This window comes from Pholcus phalangioides, unplaced genomic scaffold (genome assembly GCF_987345545.1).
Source record: "Pholcus phalangioides strain wild (caught in Gottingen) unplaced genomic scaffold, Ppha-v1.0 ptg000024l_1, whole genome shotgun sequence".
NCBI lineage: Eukaryota > Metazoa > Arthropoda > Arachnida > Araneae > Pholcidae > Pholcus > Pholcus phalangioides.
In genome coordinates, this window is record NW_028301616.1 from 28297315 (window position 1) to 28317473 (window position 20159).

Here is a 20159-nt window from a genome sequence, read left to right on the forward strand (position 1 = left end):
CAAAGAGTATGCAAGCATGGAATGACCAAAAGAGTATGCAAGCATGGAATGACCAAAAGAGTATGCAAGCATGGAATGACCAAAAGAGTATGCAAGCATGGAATGACCAAAAGAGTATGCAAGCATGTGAGTGGCTAACCGAGGTAGGCGTGGTTATGGGGTAGGTTGGGGGGGCAAGCGAGTTATCAGGGGCGTAGCCAGAAATTTCGTTCGGGGGGGGGACCACTTTCATTTCGGGGGGGGGGGGGACCAAAGTGACAGAACAATAGATTTGGCCATCTTTTTCCATTTTTTCGGTCATTTTCTCACATTTCGGGGGGGGGACCAGACCCCCAAGTCCCCCCCCCCCTGGCTACGCCCTTGCGAGTTATAGCACAGGGAAGCGAATTTGAGGAATAAGTGGCAGAAGCGAATTTGAGGAATAAGTGGCAGAAGCGAATTTGAGGAATAAGTGGCAGAAGCGAATTTGAGGAATAAGTGGCAGAAGCGAATTCGAGGAATAAGTGGCCAAGGAAATGAGATTAGAATGGGAGAAGGGCGGCAAAATTTGTGTAGCCTGCAGCTGACAAAATAATACATATCCGCCTCTGATATGGATATCTTGATGACATGGAAGTCACATGTGCCTACATGTCAAAGTAGGTGTCTTGATGACATGCCTCCCACCCCCACACATACACACGCACAAGAGTGGGGCTGACAGGACTTCCGCCAGAGACAATTCGTAATTTGTTCTCTTGTATATTAATTTACTGTGCAGGGGGGGGGCCCTCCCCTAAAAAAATCAGGGAGGCCCACCGAAGATCCTACCTAGTGGCCCTGATTGTAGGGGGGAAAGGGTGTCACCACATGCTCGATGACATTAATAATTCGATTAACGAGATCTCAGCGAATCGACAAGTAATTTTTAAGATATCAGTTAGAATAACTAATTGTACCTCGTGTGTAGAGGCCCGCCAACTCCCTGGCGCCGGCATGGTTGGGTCCCCATCTCGGTTTGGAGAAGTCCTCCCTGACACATTCCTGCACGACGTCAGAATTGCAGTTCGGATCATCTTCTGGCATCGAATTCTCGAAGATCTGCTTCTCTGTCTTCACCGGCGACAACAGACACGAAGACATCTTTGAGCAGACGACGACGATCGCTTCATGCAAAACCTTTTTTTTTTCTTTTTTTTATTATTACTTCGACGACCACAAACCACTCCTAACGACCAAAATAAAAAGCCAGAAAATTTCTTCTCGTCCGACGACGGGAGGGGGGGAGGGCGTCTTTTTCACTGCCACCCTCTCTGCTCTGCTGAATGGCTTTGTTGTGCTTTATTTTGTTTTGTTTTTATCACGGCTGGAAACAGAGTAGCGTCTTGCGTCACTTTTTTCGAACGGTCGCGAGAGCCGTACTGCAGCGCCATCCAGTGAGGTGGATCGAAACTAGAAACGTTCTGTTGTGTTTTTTTTTTTTTAATTAGAAGTCCGGCATTTTTCACTATAAAAGTTTTGTAAAAGTACTTGTACAAAACTTGAAAAATGCAACGAGTAAGCTGATCGGTTACATTCGAGCAAATGCAACCGATCAGTTTATTGGTTGTATTTTTCAAGTTTTATAAAAGAATTTTTCTAAAACTTTTATAGTGTAATCCTGGTCGAAGAATCATTTAGTGCCCTTTCTCTTCCACAGTACAATATATAATAAGACCGGGATTACACTGTAAAAGTTTTGTAAAAGTCCTTTTATCAAACATGAAAAATTCAACCAATAAGCTTATCGGTTGAACGTGCTCGAATGCATGGACGGAGATACGGGGAGTCGTGAGGGGGCATGCCATCCTCCCCCTCCCAGCGTCGAAGGTGGAGTCGACCAATCTTATGTATATATGCATATATTGGCATCATCATCATCGTGCCTCCCCCCAGCAATAATGACCATGCCCCCCCCCAGACTTCCAGGTCTATCTCCGCCTATGCTCGAATGTAACCTATGAGCATTATTGGTTGTTTTTTCAGGATTTATAAAAGGTCTTTTATACAACTTCTATAGTGTAATACCGGCCTAGGGAAACATATTTTCTGAAGATACGGGGTGAATTCGGAGAGAAGAATCATCTGGCCATCTTCTCATAAGGAAGGCACAAGGCCCGCAAACAATCGATGCTTGGTCAGCTCGGGCAAACACGCATTTTAGCGCCCGCTTGTAATGTTAAAAGATAGGTTGAAGACGAGGGGGCAGGACTCGGCATAAAATTTTCTCATTCCGCATAGGTTAAAGCAAAAGCTACATTCACCCTCGGTGCGCCCCCCCTCCCCCATTCGAATTTTAGCGCCCGCTTGTAATGTTAAAAGATAGGTTGAAGACGAGGGGGCAGGACTCGGCATAAAATTTTCTCATTCCGCATAGGTTTGAAGCAAAAGCTACATCCACCCTCGGTGCCTCCCCCCCCCCCCTCGTTAACTCGGAAAGAACTGTTAGGCTGCTTTTACAGATCACTCAAGTAGCCAGCGACTCGTTTTCAAACCAATGAAGTGGCCCACACTCTCTGAAAGATTGAGCACCCTTGCTTAATAGCATATTAAGAGTGCCCTGGACATTGTCTGGGAGTTGCCTGGGTCGTCTAACACAGTGTTTCTCAACTTTTTTTTCCCGTGGGCCCCCCTTTAAACTATATTTTTTTCTCGTGGCTCCCCTGTCTTACCCAGAGTCTTCGACCCTCATCTAGAAGCAAGATCCTTTATATGTATTGAATTGATTTTTTTCAGTGAATTTATACTGAACAAAAATTTTGCAAATAAATTTTGACCTCCAGGCCACTGGCTTAGAACTTATTGAGCTCCCCAATGGAATATCATAAGGTGGGGCCACTTATGAAGATGGGACCCCTGGGCATGACCCCTCACAAGAGTGAGACTGACAGAGGGGCAGCCCGTGGCCTGATATGGTTTTCATCATTTTTTTGTTTTTCTCACTATAAATTTTATATAGAGGAGGGGTCTGAAAAATCTAGCCGGGGCCTGTGAAAAACCCCATCCTAGGGAACCTGCAGCAAAATGTAGGCGGTGAGCTCCGGGTGGGTCCTTGCTCTAAGATGGTCCTGGTTTTATGGGTGGGTTTTGTTGGATTCTGTAATTGTAGTCACTAATATAAAAGATTAATTTCTTCACACCTTAATTTTTCTTCTCAGCTCTCTGCAGTCCTCCAAACCACCTGTCATGGCCCCCTTTCTCTATTTACTTCCGTGGCCCCCTTGAAATACCCCAGTACCACTAGGGGACCATATGGCCCCCGGTTGAGAACCACTGGTCTAACATATTGAGATTGAAAAAAGTTTTTATTCCTTCTCTTTTCCATTTCCCAAATTTCAAATGGTTTTTTTTTCCCCAAAATTTCATTTTGTGTGATCTCTCTTTTTGCTGTTTTTCTAATTCTTTCTTCTTATGCAAACTGATATTATGCTGCTTTTCGTCTTCAGGCATTATCTTTTACCCCTGGGCCGCAACTAGGGGGATGGGGGGGGGATTGCCCCTGGCGGTAAAATTTATGGGGCGGCAGTTTTAGGTGGGAATAAAAAACACCGTGTTAGAAAATTATCGAATTTTAAAGTTGTGGAGGCGGCAAAATGTTTGCCCCGGGCGATAAAAATCATAGTTACGGCCCTGCTTTGCCCTGCCCTTCTTTTAATTTCAATTATCATGGGCTATCAACCATGGCTTCCACAGGATCGATCTTTGGAGCGGGCACAATCAACACCCTCATAGATAAGACCTTATATGATATGAAATAGATCTTATATCATAGATAAGATCTCATCTATAGGGGGTGTTGCCACAACGCGTTTGACCGGACAATACAAGAAGTATCTTATAGAGAAATTTCGAGTTAACTCTTGAAGCGGCTTAGCAGAAATCAATAACCCCCACCCCGTTTAAAAATCACGCATTTTTTTAATGAAGTAGGCTCTCTTCTGATTTTCGGCAGATGCATACTAATGGATATTGAGAAAAGGTTTAAGGAGACGAAGTGTCTCGACAACACCGCTTAGAAGGTTTAACCCTTACAGCGGCAATCCCGAAATATCTCAGGTTCTTAAGACTCTCTCAGAAGGGCAACCCCGAGCCGTTGAATGTTTTCTTCTCCGAATAACATGCTTTCCTTCCCCTCCCCATCCTGCCAATCAACTGCCAATCGGGTCAGCTTTTGTTCAAAGTCTGATAGCGGAAGGGCGTTTTTCTTTTCCCTTCATGGTAGAATAGTATTATTGTGTACAGCATAAATAATTTTGCTCTTCCGTTGCTTTTTTTTAATATTATTATTATTATTATTTTGGTAAAAAAGGAGGGGGGACATTTATCAGCTTGAATCAGCAAAACAAAAATTCTTCTTGAAAATAACTGACAATTTCTAAAAGCGTTAGTGATTTAAAAATGTCACAGTTATAATGCGGATCTGGAAAATTTTAAAAACCGCTTAGAGCGCTAAAAAACCTTCAAAAAGCTTTTAGTTTAATATAAATTGGTTAAGGTAGCTATAAAGGTATTTTCTTTTCTTATTTAAATTTTTTTACAAAAATTATTTGAAAATATTTTCAGTTTTCAATTGTCTTGGAGGCATGAGCCCCCATGAGCCTTCTGCACATGCCTCTGGTCCCGAAGGGCTCCATGCTCAAAGATAATCCCAGTTACAACATAAGTGGTGTATGTACTTCCACAAACTTTCATTATGAATGGGTCCCTGTAACAACTATCAGAACATGGATAACCCAAATCACATTCATTGACATAATAAATTTCATTTAAAATTCTGATATAAGTGATAATTGTCAGTTGCAGTTCATTTTCCAGCTTCACACATGAGAAAACAACCATAAATTTATAGTGTATGTGATTTTAATGGGTGTCTGGAAGAAGAACATATGTTACAATTTCAAAATTTTACAGAAAACATTTTGAGGTTGCAATCGCTGCAGAAATCATATTTTCTTCCACTTTTCAACTTTTAAAAAGTACAGATAGTCTACTGGTAGTTTTGGACACCAAAACTATCACAGTGGAGTTGCATCAAATTTCATACTTTTAAAAAAAACTGATTCGGAAAAAAATGTAACATATTTCCTTCTTCCAGACAGCCATTCATTTACCATGTAACATGAGATTTTTCCACTTTTAATTTACTAGAACAGTGGTTTGTAACCTCTTGAAAATACCCCATCATAAGACTTATTTATTCCACACGCATTGACTCATGTCCCCCCCCCCCCCCACATTCTACAACAGGGCCATATGCTGGGATCGTTGGCGGGCTCCCCCAAACCATCTATGGTTAATTTATAGTGTAAAAAATCTAAAGTGATAATAATCATTCTGGAGCCCTGTCAGCCCTGTGGGGGCCGTGCATTGAGGTGAAAGATTGCAAATTGGAAGTTTCTGGGAGAGAAAATTAAAATAGAAGTTTGCTAGGGATGTAATGCAATAAAAAGGTAATAGCCACTATACTAGAAGAACAAATGTAAAATATACAATGAGGAAAAAAAGCAACATGTTTGGTGAAAACAACTTTATTTTCTGTGAAAACGTAGCAGTCAACATATAATGAAGTACTAAAACTGAATTACTGCAGACAGTTGCAATTTTTTTTATACTTTGCAACGCATTCTGAACAAGTACCTATTGGATTGAAATACTAATTCAGAAAAGTAAAGGACATCCCATGAACCACATTTCTTAAGATATTCCGAAGAAGAAGAAGAAAAATAAAACAGAATACACCGAAGAAGAAGAAATTTTTCCAAAAGAAAAAGAAAACTAAATCTAATAATATTTCCCTCCCCCCCCCCCCCCAATATTTTTGATTAAATTTATATCATTAGTTTTTGATAAATGCAATTTCACCCTGCAGCTCAAGTATATATAATTATATATATTCTTCCAGTTAATCTATTTTGTAGCTTAATCAAACATTCAAACTATTTTAGGACCAGATAAGGAAAAAAAGAGGGTTATTTATATTGAAACCTTAAAAGAAAATGCCTATACTTAAAATCCTTACTTAAATGAAACATATTTCAATATACATATAAAGGAAAAAAAATAAAACATTGTTCATATTGCACTTATTTCATAATGCCCATATAAACAGATCTTCCATAAGCCGAAAACATACATCACTAGCGTGTTTTTGGTGTAATATAAATTTTTGCCCACCTGACAATCAAAATGAAACAGCTTTTATTACAGAACGATGCATTGTTTCCAAATTTATTGGAAAAGTAGAAGTTACACAAGGCGATAAATTTGAAAATCATACATAGTTTCAAAACTTTAAATTAAAACAGAAGGTAAGGTGACATGAATGTCACAGCGATAAACAAAAGATAAACTTTGAAAAAGAAAGCAATTGAAATTTTGTCATTCTTTTGTAACTAGAATTATAGAGGGAGCATAATAAGAATTGCAATCATCCAAACAGCCTTTTATTTAAGAGGGGAAAAAGTTATTCATGATTCATCTTAACCCCTATATATGGCCAACTAAAAATTGGGTCTGTGATTATATGAGTTATCTACAATCAGTTTATTGCCAGATTTATCTACATAAATTCTACAATATGTTTTATTATTGAAATAGTCTCAATATTTTGGAAAATTTCATAGAAGCAACAGCTCTCTAATTCAATAATTCAATTTATTTTTAAACATTCTGCATCTTGGAAGTATCAATGCATGTCAATAACAAATTTGAAAATGGTGAAACCGCACTAAATGATATGTTAAGTTGTCAAAATTCCAAAAGTATTTAGTATCAAATTTGATAAACATGATTAACATTTTATGTTTTAAAGTTTATTTCTGTTGCAAATGGTATGATAGAGGCATCAAGACTAGAAGGATGGAATAAGATTTCCCTAGATTACTGTTTTGCAGCAAAGTCTGGGGCTTCTCTTATGCAAGAAACTGAAATATTTAACTAAAAGTACAAAGAATTCCCTATTTTGAGTAAAGTTTAGAAATTGACAAAAAATGTGGGGCCCAACAAAGCAAAAGAACTAACTTATAAATGCTGCAATTGTTTTTTTAATTCAAAAATAGTTGTTCAAAAAGTTTAAGTAAATAAATTTCAGTTTTTAGTGAAAAACAAAATTTGATTTGCTCTCTAAAACAATAAAAAAAACTGCATAATACATATCAAACAATACAAGCATCAACAAAAAATTTGCTTGGGTCAGATGGACAAAAAATTATGAATTCAAACTTCTGAACATAAATTAATAATTAAAATCTTGATATAAAAATTATATATATAATAATCTCTCTGTATATTTATTCCATTAGCCAAAATCATTTTTTTTAAATTCCATTACAAATAAGTGAACAAAAAAAAAGCATCATAACAGTTCAAAATTGTTTACATGGTCTAAACACTGTACAGGAAGAATAAATGTAAGGAAAAGTTGCAAACGCAGTAACAGTTTGCATAATGTTAATTGCACCTAAAATATTCTTATCATAGACTGACTGAACTAACAGATGAGGAAATAACTTATTACAATTATTTGAACATGTCGATCAACACGGGGAAGAAAAACTCTAAAAAATGGACAATCAGAATCAGTTATCAAAAACATTTTTTTTACACAGAAACTGATACAACCGCTTTCAAACTAGAATAATAACATCTTAATTAATACACTTTGACCCTACTACCTTCAAGGGATCAGTTCATCATGCTAAGCTTATAATAGTGGTTCTTTGATATCCACAAATCAGAAATACAATCAGTTTAATATTTAAGCAGGATCGCTACCTCATTGTACATTTGCATCAAGAGATAATCACTTGATAATCCCTGTTATAACAGAGACTTCAACAAAATAGTTCCTTTCAAAATTTCAAATTTAAAGCAGAAATTTCAGGAAAAGCAAAGAAAGTATGTCACTGGTGCTCTGAATCTATACTTACAATAAAAGAAAACAAGTCGATAATATTATTATGTGAGTAGAACAGCTCTGCACGCACACCTTTCCTCATAATTTATTTTTCAATAAATGCATTAAATTAATTGAAACATGGATGATGTTGATAGTAAACTGTCCTATGCAATTGATTATTCTGATTAATTTCATACAAAATTAAGGACACTAATGTATTTTATAAAGTAATGAAAACACTGGAACCCATGTTAAATTAGTCAAACTTTTTTGATAAAATCCAATATAATTTTTTCTTTTTTGTATGTAAAATAATTGCACAAATACAACAAAAACAATATATTTGACTGTTGGCCTGATCAAAAGAGAGAGAGGGGCGGAGAAAAAAAAACACTCAAACGAAAAACTCAGGCCATGACTAAATAAAACAAATGCACTTGACCAAAATATTAAGACACTTTTTATCTTAGCTGCATCATATGACTGTTCATTCAAATGTTTATATCTTTAAATGCATTCGCATCACAAACAAAACATTCGTGCATCTTTTATAATACAAGGAAATCGACTTGGAGTCAAAATATTTCACTTTCTTCAATGATTGCCACATCCGAAACAAAGAAGAAAAAAAAAACAAATAAAAAACATTCAATAAACTCAATACACAAAAAAAAAACAATTGATCCAGAATTACTTGAAATCCACAGCTGATGAACAATTTTTTTTTTCATTACAGTATGGCATGTATATAATGGGAGAAAAAAATTTTTTTTTTTTTAAATTCAAATGACATTTTTAGAGAAAGATGTAAGGAAAACTTAATACAATCCGTATGTTTAAAGCAACAAAGGTATTTACTGAGTATAAGATATATGCGAAAAATATAAAAAGAATTCTTAGTAATTGCCACAAAAAAATAAGAAAAGTTTAAACCACAAAGAAAGAGATGCAGGAACATTTGATATATATGCATGAATAAGAATTCAAGCAATAAAATGATTCAATTTTCTATATTATTTCCCCCATTTTCCCATTTATAAATGCAAATATTTTTTATTTCCGCATGTATAGCAATTCCGAAACAATACATAAAAAAAAAGTTTCTTAAAATAATAAATATACTATCCAGATATGAATACATTCACTAGCAAAAACACTAAGAACTCATGAAATAATTAGTTCTATTGCTCAACGAATCATAAAAACTAATTAATATTCAAAAGCTAAAATAGCAGCTGACTAGACTAAGCTAATAAATGTATAACTACATGGTCTTTATATCTCTCTTCTTTTTTTCTCTCTTTTCTGATATATATGTGTGTATATTTATATTTAATAATATGCGTACATAGTAAACAAAAACCAAATATTCAGATTTTTTTTTCTGACACACAAAAAAAAGTCACAGTAGTAGAATTTTATTTTTATGGGAAACAAACAGCGGCAAAAATACCACAAAGCCGGGCTGGTTCACATTATATATTTTTTTGTCCCGTTTTTTTTTACAAAACAAAAAAAACTGGCTTCAACCATTCTTAATAAAAGTAGGAAGGATATACAACAACAACGTCTTTTACACATACTCAATGCCAAGGACAGGAAATAAGCATAAACATCACCGACACACTAAGTGCAATTCAAACGACAAGGAAAATGCAGTCCACACAACAACAACAAATTTTGAGACACATAAGGAGGAGGAGGGACTGCAAGAACCATACAGTGGTCCTTTCCAGAGACACTTTTTTTTCTCATATTGTTAATGTCCATCGTTTTTTTTTTTCCAATTCTTATTCTGGATTGACTAAACTATATATATATATATATATATGTGTGTAATATATATATATATTTGTGTATGTATATAAACCATGCCCCAAATCCTCAAATCTAATTCTGGAGAAAAAGAAAAAAAAAGCAATACAGACACGAGCACGCACACATAAATCTCAGCGACAGGCAAATCAAAATTATAAAATTTGTTACGACTCTGGACTTTGTGGAGCTTGGCTAGAATAATATTGAAATTATTTAAAGGGGGGAAAAATAACAGCACTGACACAACTAATCAGTTTTATCCTCCAATTAAGAAAGAAAAAAGTTTAGTAAAGATCATCTCAGCGCGAAAGCTTCTTTGCTGAAGGAAAAAAAAAATAAAGATAATATTGATTTTTTTATTTATTTCGGGCTTCTGTTTCAATTAGATAATTGAAGCAACATGCATATTCTTGCGCATCACAGAGAAGTCCATGTTACAGTCGATTCAATTCATACCCTCCCCCCACATACAAACACACACACAGCCTTCTTGTAACATCTTACCAAGCCTCACACATTTATATATGCAAGTGCTTAGGATTACAAATTAGTAACACAGCAATTTTTTTTTCATAGTATTACTAATTCAGATTTTCTTCTTTTTTTTCCATAACAATATATATTTTTTCAAACTATATATTGAAACATTGCACAGTCACAAATCTAATGAGTCATGGATATTGAAGGAAATGTGAATTCAATAAAACGTAAAATGTTGTGCCAGGCTAAACATCCATTACATTCGAGAGCATTTTTTTTGTGGCCAAGTTATTAAATACATAACAATGTAATTCTTTCAACCAAGCAAAGGTAGCGAGCACTTTTAGTTTCAACCCCCACACAAACTTCGCAAGGTCAGTCATTCACTGTTGTGCAGCATTTGAGGAATGACAATGACGGGTGGTATCAAAAACTGGCAGGCTGAGAAAAACAATGCTTTTTATATATATAATATATATATATATATATAATTTTTTTAATTATATATAGGTACATATGTATATATATGTATATATATATATATTTATATTTATATACATATGCATACATACATATATATATATATTAATATTTTTACCTTTACCTCTCTGACTTCAATTTATACATTCCAGGCAGTGTATTCACCCAGGTATGAACCACCCATTGCTGCACAAACAGTATAAACAATGAAAAAAAGAGGAAAAAAGAATAAGGGTCTACAGTGTGGCAAGTGGCATCACAACAGTTCATACTGGTGTAGATGCATCCGTTGGATGATATCACGGCAATCGTTAAATACCCGTCGAATGTTCTCGGTGTCTACAGCACAAGTAAAATGTGGATAACAGTAATGCTTGCCATCTCCACTAGCTGTGCTGATGCGCTAGAAGTAGAAAAAAAATGTATTTGCAGAGAGATGCAATGAAAATCGAAATTTTATATACAAGCAATACATCTAAAAATGTAAAAAAAAAACAACTATATTTGAAAACAATATTGCAATTATTTTTTCCATAACATATTTTTATAATGTACAAGAAAATGCACCAAAGTCTGTGGCATTTTTGAAAAAGACAGAAAAATTTAGACAAATGAGAATAGTGACATTGAAGAGGAGCACAATATCATGCTAAGGACAGCAACAGATAGTTGTTCAAATAAACTGACTTTACACACGACAACCAACGTACGAATAAAGCCTAAAAGCTTATAGATAATTTGGCCATCTGAAGCCACACCACCACCTACATCATCTTCGCACAAAACTTATTGTTGGAAGACATCTCTAAAAAAATAATTTTCCAGAGGTGTGCCACAGGATGGGTTCATTGATGATAAGATCATTTAAACAGACATCTACTTCCAGTGGTACAAGAGACTTATGTTTATGCCACATAGAAATCAAATGTAAAAAAAATGCTGGTACTTGATCTTTGCGAGGGTAGCTATTCAAAGACTTTGTAGTCCTGCTAATAAAGCCTACAGCATACCGAGATGCTGAGATAAATATTAGTATCTGCACGGTCATTATTACTGGCAGAAGGCACAGACTGAAGGAGAAGAATATACAGAGATTACTGCAATAGCACTGTATGAGGTCAGCGGCCAACCTTTCCACAACCACTTTCTTATACATAAGAGTTTAAAAAAAACTAGTTTTGTACTTTATTTTCCTTCCCAATGCATTCAGAGCTGGCAGTTCTCTTTGTATAACCTTGTAAGAAACCAAAATATATCAAATACCAAAAAGAAGCCTTTACACATGAGCATAAATATCTTTTTGGATCAATCAGATTTTCTGTTCGTGTATAACACTATCAGGTTGGAAACATTTGTAAATAGGATGACAGAGAGACTAATGCTACATATATGGTTGCTGCTAGCTAATAACACAGTTTAAAAATTTGCTCCCGGGGGTGACAGGGTAAACCAAAGAAATAGCCTGTGATATTTAGTGAATAGGTAAAGGATGATGAAGTTTTTGGCTTTGCGGATACTTTCTTCAATTTTCAGCTCGACGAAATGCAGTAGAACAACAGTGAGGGAGTAAAAGAAATGTGAGGAAAAACCATGTACAGTACTTGCTATAACAAATCTTGGATAATACAGATTAGGGAATTGATCAGATGATATGTTATTTAAAGTTCTGCATAAAATACAGTAAAACCTCAATACACATAATGATACCGGACCAAGAAAAAAGATGTTTGTAGAGAAATTATTGTGTGTTATATTGAGAGGCAACATTATCATCATGTGTCATCAAACTTATGCGCCGAAAATGTTGGCAACTTTTCTAAATCGATGTTCTTAGTATCACAAAAAATATGCTTTTCAGTATTTATTTGCAGAAAAATATTTTAATTGATTAGCTGATGAAAGAAATTTTGTTAGATGTATTGCCCCTGTAAAGGGGTTTATTGCAATACACTGGGTATCACACAAAAAGTATTGATACAGAACACTTCCGGTGATTGGGTAATGCCCAATACCGATATTATTAGACGTCCTCAGAAGAATTGAAACATGCAAGTTGAGTTTAAAAATATACTGAAGGATATTTTAAGCAGAAAATAAATTAAAATAATAAACGCTGTAGCAGTTTCAAAATCCTCTTAAAAATATCGTTAAAGAGGGGTTTATCATAGTAAAGGATATTGTTGTATCGAGAGAAGTTTAACATAAAAGCCTATAAGTTATTCCAAACAAGATTTTTAAAAGATGGTATTTTTTCCAGTCCAAAATATACTGAAAAATTGAATTTTCTGGATGTTATGCTGAAACTAATATTTGGAAAGAAAAATGATTTGTCTCCTCCAGGAATCGAACCCAGATCCCCTTGCATACACGCACATTTCAATTTTTCTTATAACACACATTAGTAGCATGAAGCGCTGAGTGGAGACATAGCAGTCTCCCTGCTGTAGTTAAGGGAAACCCGAAAACCATAATTAATGATACCAGAGTTCCAATGGGTAGCAATAACCCATCAAACCCCCCCCCCCATCATTACTACATCAAAACAGTGTCTCAGGTTGTATTTATCGCTCTGAACAGCTTAGCTGGCACTATTGTTATCATATTGACTGGTCCAGGGCCGCAACTAGATGCTTGGTCACCTAGGGCAAGCGCACATTTTGACACCCCCCCCCCCCCTGTAATGTTGAAGGAGAGGTTTCAGAATGAAATTTTAACTGCCTCGGGTCCGGCGCCCGGGGCACGAAACCTGCCTGCTCCCCCCAGTTGCAGCTCTGGACTGGTCAGTTCTAGGGCTTTCGGCAAATTAGATGTGTTCCTTGGGAAAGAAGAATCTGATTGATTGAGAAATGCACTGCTATCTCATTGGTTGCTACCATCATCTTGCTGCTGGATGTTTACAGGAGAAGTTATCGTTCTTATGAGAGAGAACCAGAATCAAACTTCGGCTCAATTTCACAGTCTTTTCTCGCCTGTTGTGGCTGTTATTGCATTTGTGGTAACCTAGGGCTTCTCTAAAGATGAATGAAAAAAAAATGTTTGGCATTTACTATGACATGGGTTTTGCTATGGCCTTGGGATCATGCTTTGCCACTGCTGACTTTTCTATTCATCCCAAAATCTGTAGCATCTTTCATGTTCTTTAATTCTTGTAGCTGCAGATCTTTTCATATGGTACTGATATAAGCATATATAATTTGCAGCAAGCCCTTCAAATGATCAGCTGATTCAATAGCAATAGTGTTTAGCCAACCTGTTCATAGCTTTAAATACAACCTGAGACCACAAAAAAATTAATTTTTGTTCCAGGTTTTACTGATTATCCTGATGATGTCAACCATTCGTGTTGAGAAAATTTATGCCTAGCCAAAGCATAAAATGATTTTCAAGTACAAAAATTCACCTCTCACACAAGAAATGATTAAAATTTCCGATTAAGAAAAAAGGAGAAACATAAACTTCAACAAGAACGATCTAATAAAAGAAAACATACCAAAAATTCATCCCTTATAAAGTATTTTGCTCTTAAAACTTCCGGTTCATCACCCTGATCAGTGACAGCTGAGGAGGAAAAGAAAATGCAAGCGCATATATTTATAATATATAGCAATAAAAAAGTCATAGAAATACGTGACATTATATACTCTAACAAACTTCATTTGAACATGAAGATTAAAGAATAATTGATGGGTACAATATTACAGTATGGTTGTGTGACAATCTAGTATGGTTGTGTGACAATCTAGTATGGTTGTGTGACAATCTAGTATGGTTGTGTGACAATCTAGTATGGTTGTGTGACAATCTAGTATGGTTGTGTGACAATCTAGTATGGTTGTGTGACAATTGTTTGAAGTTTGAATATGAATTATCGAACAAGTTACTGGGGGTCAATAGCATTTGATGAAAATGTATAGTTTGAAGGTACCTGATTAGCTTGTTGTAGCCAATTATTTTAGCAGAACATTTTAGTTTTTGACTATTACTAATTACATCAATATTACTGAATAACAATTTGCAGAGTATACGGTTATGATCTGTTAGATTGGTTGAAAAAATAGATGAATAAATATTAGTAATTATTGGGGAGTAGCGCAAGAAAATGTAATCAAGACATGTACCTGACTGAGGTATGGCTACATTTTGAATTAAAGGTTGAAATACCAAACTACATAGATAGCCCATATATTGATACAAATATTTGATTTCTGTGTTCAAGATGTCACACACACACAATATTGATATCACCCATGATAATGAGATTTTTAAATTTGATATTATTTAAAATAAATTTCAACTCATTGATAAAATCTGTTACTGGAAATGAGTGAGATCTGCAGATAGATAAAATGGTCAAGTTTAAAGATGGTTCAACTAGGACAATCCCTTCAGCAGTATGCATTGATATTGAAGATATTTGATTAAAATTGAGGAATTCATTTATGTATACCAATATACCTCCTGAACTATTATATTGACGACAACATGAAAAGAGTTTAAATCTGGGAATATTTAAAAAATTTGGTTTCATAATCAAAAATCTATACCTAAGACAAGACAAAGATATTTATACTTTCAATGCTATCACCCAAAGTAGTTGATAATTGATCAAGATTTGCTCTAACACCACAAATGTTAGTGTAGTATATATTTAATGAAGAGTACAGGATATTATTACTGCTGGGAGAGAGCAATTTATTTAATTCAGCTTCTCCACCTCTCTTTGGTGCTTCCTTGTGACAGGCGATTTCCTAACCACTCTTTTATGACTCAAATACAAGCTTCTCTGATCTGTCTATGATATGTCTATCTATCCATGGTTTTGTTTTCATATAAACTTGTACTGCATTGCCTACCACAACCAGGTTTTGGCTTTTGGGACACATGTTGGGTCAATACACAAGGGGGGGGGGGCATGGTTGGTCTGGAGGTCAATACACATCAAACACTTCATTTTGATCTGCTCAAAGCAATAACAATGGCTTTTGCAGCCTTCCTTTTTGCTTTCAATGAAGTATCGAAGGATTTCATCTTACAAAATATGCAATCATTTCTGCTATGTTTTTTAAATGAAAACCAATCCGATAGCTTTCCACTTTTATACTATCATGTCTCTGATACGCCATATAGAAGCAATCTTTGAAATTTGCACATAGTCGGAAGTTTTTCTAAACTTTTGAGAACTATTTTTAAAAATTTTGAGTTTAAAAAATCTGAAATTTATTTTCCTCGACAATGGCTGAAGTTTAAAGTCGGTTTTTGCATTCTAATAATAATAATAATCGAAGTTTGAAACCGTATCCATCCCACAGTTAAAAATCTATAGTGTCTAAACTTTTGAGATGGACTGTATGTGTTTTTGAATTAATCTAGCAATGTGCAGGTGATACAATAATTAGTCAGTGATATATGTATGTGTTGCCACTACAGTAATACCTCCACTAATGTGTGCCTTGGCTTGCAAATATTTTGGCTAATGAATGTTTTGGTGGACGTGGATACATATGGACGACGCTAACATATAACAGCTTCATCACAGGCTAAATTTTACGTGGCAGTCAAAATTAATCTAACAAGTATCTGTTCCTCAAGCCAGATTAATTTATTTCTGCCCCGGAATTGCTTTACCAGATACACCCCTCTTTCTCTTCCAGAAAGATTTTTAGTCATTTTATGTAAGATGCATGACTAATCTAAAAGAAACAAAATGTATTTAAAAAAGAAAGTAAAAATGTCTTCATTTGGAAGTTTGAATGGTTTCAGTGAAAAGACTCTGCATACAAACTGACATTGTCGAGATATTCTAGGAACTTATGTATAAATGTGTGTGAGAGAGGAATATATATCACCCATCTCACACACCCCCTTTTTTTCACTATAACTCATAAACCTGACTGCATAGCATGCATAATGTAAAATAAAAGATACTATATTTTGATTTTTTATCTTTCGTTGAATTCTCTTCGTCCAATAGTGAAGCTGTTTATCTCAGCCATGGTAACTTTTCTTTAAGTGCTTCTTTAGCATTTTTTTAAACTTATATTCAAATTTCAAGCCTTTTCAGAAACAAATTAAATGATTCTCTGTACAAACCTATGCAAAATCACATTTCGGCTAACACAAATGTAATTCCTGAGTAAATTATCTTCATTAGCCGAGGTACCCCCCCCCCTGTACTTTCTTTCTCACCCTTTATATATATATATATATATATATATATAATGTCACTGTAATTAACCACACAAAATATAAAATCAAACAAAAACCTTGGATCTCACTCCAACTAAAATATCTTATAAAAATAATGGTATCATGACAATAACAGTTAGTATTGGATCCTTAATATAGATAATACCGGATTGTCCTCTCAGAGTATTGTCTACCACTATCTTTTGAGACCAAGTAGAAGAGATAAAAATCTCCCCAACTCATCCAGTTTTTTTCAGCTGGAAAAAATTTCATTCATCCATCAAGCTGTTTGAATATTTCAAAAATATCCAATTAATAGTCCATTATCTATAAAATGTTTGGAGATGCTTCAAATCAGAAAACCTATGAGCATTAAATGCTCATAACATTTTTGATATAGCTTTTGATTCAAAGGTATAGTTTTTGATTTCAAATTTCTAAGAGGCGATGTCTGTAACTTTTTGGTGAAAGTTTAGAAATATTAAGAAAGAATTAACAGTTCGAAAAATAGATAAAGCTGTCAAAACCAAAAATCAATTTCTAAAACTACAGTCAACCCTTGTTATAACAACCAAGGTTAACAGCAATGGTTCCATTACAACAGACTTGTATGGTAAGTCTCAAACATTTCCGTGTTATGACAATTCTATGTTTTTCCCCTTGATATACCATTCACTTCTGACAGAATGATGGGTATCATCATAATCAGCATCAACTGTGTAAGGTTCAGGAGAAAAGAGGTTGGAAAAAGGCCGAGGAGAAACAGGAGTCTCGAGAGAGAGAAACGAGAACGTTTTTAAGACATTCGAAAAATATAGAAAAAGTGTGAAAGTTTGTACCGAAGAGACAGGACGGTTTCGTGGTGTTGGATAATAAATTATATAAAGTGTTGTTTTCTTCTTTTTGGGAGTCTAGAATCCAGTTATTTCGTCCTGGAATCGTAGTGGAGGTACAGCCGAGGACCTACGACCGATAAGAAGTCGGGGGAAACTTTACTAACTGTATTTGAGACACGGCTTTATTGCAAGAAATTATGGCATTGTCAATAAATTGTTCCAATAAAATTACAGCAAATTCATGAAAATTCTACACTACTGTTGAAGTTTTTCTTTAGAAAAAAGAACATTTTAGAATACAGTCAATATAACAAGACAGTCAACCTAACAAGAGTACATGCCAGAAGTATCTAATTAGAGGGCTTACCATCTGGAGGTGTCTGATAATGAGCAAAATCAGGAAAATAATCTACAAGCTTCGATTTACCAGCTTTGATTTTTTCTGCTAATAGATCTTGCTTGTTAAGGAACAAAATAACAGATATTGTACGTAACCACCTATAAAAAATCGAATTATAACAATACAAATTTATCAAAAACTAAAAATGCAAATAATTTTTTTTAAAAAAGAATGAAACTAAGATTTTTATCTCCTAGTAGTAAAGGAGTCTCTCGTATCAGCAGCTACAGTGAGAAAAATTGAAGGGACAGAATTGTTTTCAGGTTCATAGATACAGCCAGATTCTCCTCAATCTGCCACAAATTGAATTAGGGTTGTGCCGAATTACTAAATTCGCTGAATTACTAAAAGGGGAAGTTTATAAAAAATCTGATTTAAATAACAAACTTCTGTACAAAGATATGAAGTAACATTTTGTCTCTTGCTTGAAGGGAGCCCATCTAAAGATATATTTATTGGGGGGGGGGGGCAAGACTAGTGTACAGCCCAATATAAAGTCTACTGCAAAATGAACTAGTATTTCTATATTGAATTTTGAATTAGATACATTCGTAAAAGTAGAGGGTCAAAGGATGAATAAGCTTGGAAAATGTTGTATTATCACTTTATTTAAATCAAGAAAAACATTACATACACAAACACACAGAGCATATACATTGTTTTGTCAGTTCCCCTTCCCATCCGGACGGCTTTGACTACCCAATTCTTTGGCTGGTGGTGATGATGATTACTACACATCTCCCCCCCCCTTTTTTTTATAGGTTGAGCCTATTAGGGGGGGGGGGCGAACCATCCTCCCACTTCTAGTGACATAAGGTACCTTGACAGCTGAGTTTTCACTCGAATTCGATGGAGTTGCTGCAGGACAGTGTTCTCATGAAGGAAAGTCTGATTCTTCTTTCTCTGGGTGGAAATTTGGTGATGGGATTAGATGTCTCCTATTTCTTCTATAGATGTTATTTCCCGACTTAATCAGATAAGATCTTGGGAATGAAGTCTTTTTTAGTACTATACCAGTAGCTCTTCTGTCAGTTATCCATACTTCTTCTCCTTCCTGTAATTTCTTTAGATCTCTCACACCATGTCTTTGGTTGTAGTTTTGGCACTGTCTTTCAACTCTCCTTTCTTCCTTGACCTCGATGGTTTTTCTATCCACTGCTTGTGGTTGCAACTGACCTTTAGCTATTGGCAAAGTTGTTTCAATTCTTCTACCCATCAGCAACTCTGCTGGACTGAATCCGTTTTCTAGGGGAGTTGCTCGATATGCCATCAAAGCAATGTATGGATCTTCAGACTTCTTAATCAGCATTTTAACTGTTTTTTAACTGCTGACTCAACCAGTTCATTACTTTGAGGAAACTTTGGGCTACTAGAAATGTGTGTGAATCCATACCTTTTAGAAAATGTTTGAAATTCCAATGTTCGCACTGGATCAAATTGAGGCCCATTGTCTGATCAAACAATATCTGGAATGCCGTGTCGAGCGAATATGGACTTGCAATGGTTTATGATTTCAGCAGCTGTCAGTCTATCAAGTTTTGCAATTTCAGGAAAACGAGAATAGTAGTCAGCTAAAAGAAGATATATCAGGAAATGGTGTTGGAATGAGAGGTTTGTGCCTGTTCTTAGATTCTTGGATACAAGCCGTGTAATTGTTTACCTTTTCTTCTATTTCTTTACTTATTCCAGGCCAATAAACAGAACATCTGGCTCTAGCTCTGCATTTTGTAATTCCAAGATGACCTTCGTGAATCTGATTTAAAACTTCCTTTTGATGTGATCGAGGAATGATGATTCTACAGCCTCTCATCACTATCCCATCCTGAATGGAGATTTCATAATGATGTTGCCAGAAAGGTAGACAAAGGGAATCAACATCCTTCTTTGCAGGCCATCTCATCATTGTATATGATGAAAGTTTCTGACAAACTTCATCAGCAAGTTGTGCTTCTTGTAGTTCTTCCAGTCTTTTCGATGAAGCTGGTAGAGTCTCTTTAACCATTTGAACATATGCATCTATTTCGTCTTCCAATTCATTTGTCTT

The 20159-nt window shown here is 35.3% G+C and overlaps 2 protein-coding genes across 2 annotated transcripts in view; both read right to left on the reverse strand.

Annotated features, from left to right (window-relative positions):
- Nucleotides 1-1341, reverse strand: part of Kua (Plasmanylethanolamine desaturase Kua) — a 39463-nt gene extending 38122 nt beyond the window's left edge. Inside the window, exon 1 of the mRNA XM_089250306.1 lies at nucleotides 939-1341. Coding sequence (XP_089106432.1) covers nucleotides 939-1122 — 184 coding nt within the window. The 5' untranslated portion in view covers nucleotides 1123-1341. The remainder of the gene's footprint in view (nucleotides 1-938) is intronic.
- Nucleotides 1342-5530: 4189 nt separating this feature from the next.
- Galphas (G protein alpha s subunit) overlaps nucleotides 5531-20159 on the reverse strand; it is a 45729-nt gene continuing 31100 nt past the window's right edge. The window contains exons 9-11 of the mRNA XM_089251391.1: nucleotides 18083-18213; nucleotides 14184-14251; nucleotides 5531-11096 (exon numbers count right to left, since the gene is read on the reverse strand). Coding sequence (XP_089107517.1) covers nucleotides 10950-11096; nucleotides 14184-14251; nucleotides 18083-18213 — 346 coding nt within the window. The 3' untranslated portion in view covers nucleotides 5531-10949. The remainder of the gene's footprint in view (nucleotides 11097-14183; nucleotides 14252-18082; nucleotides 18214-20159) is intronic.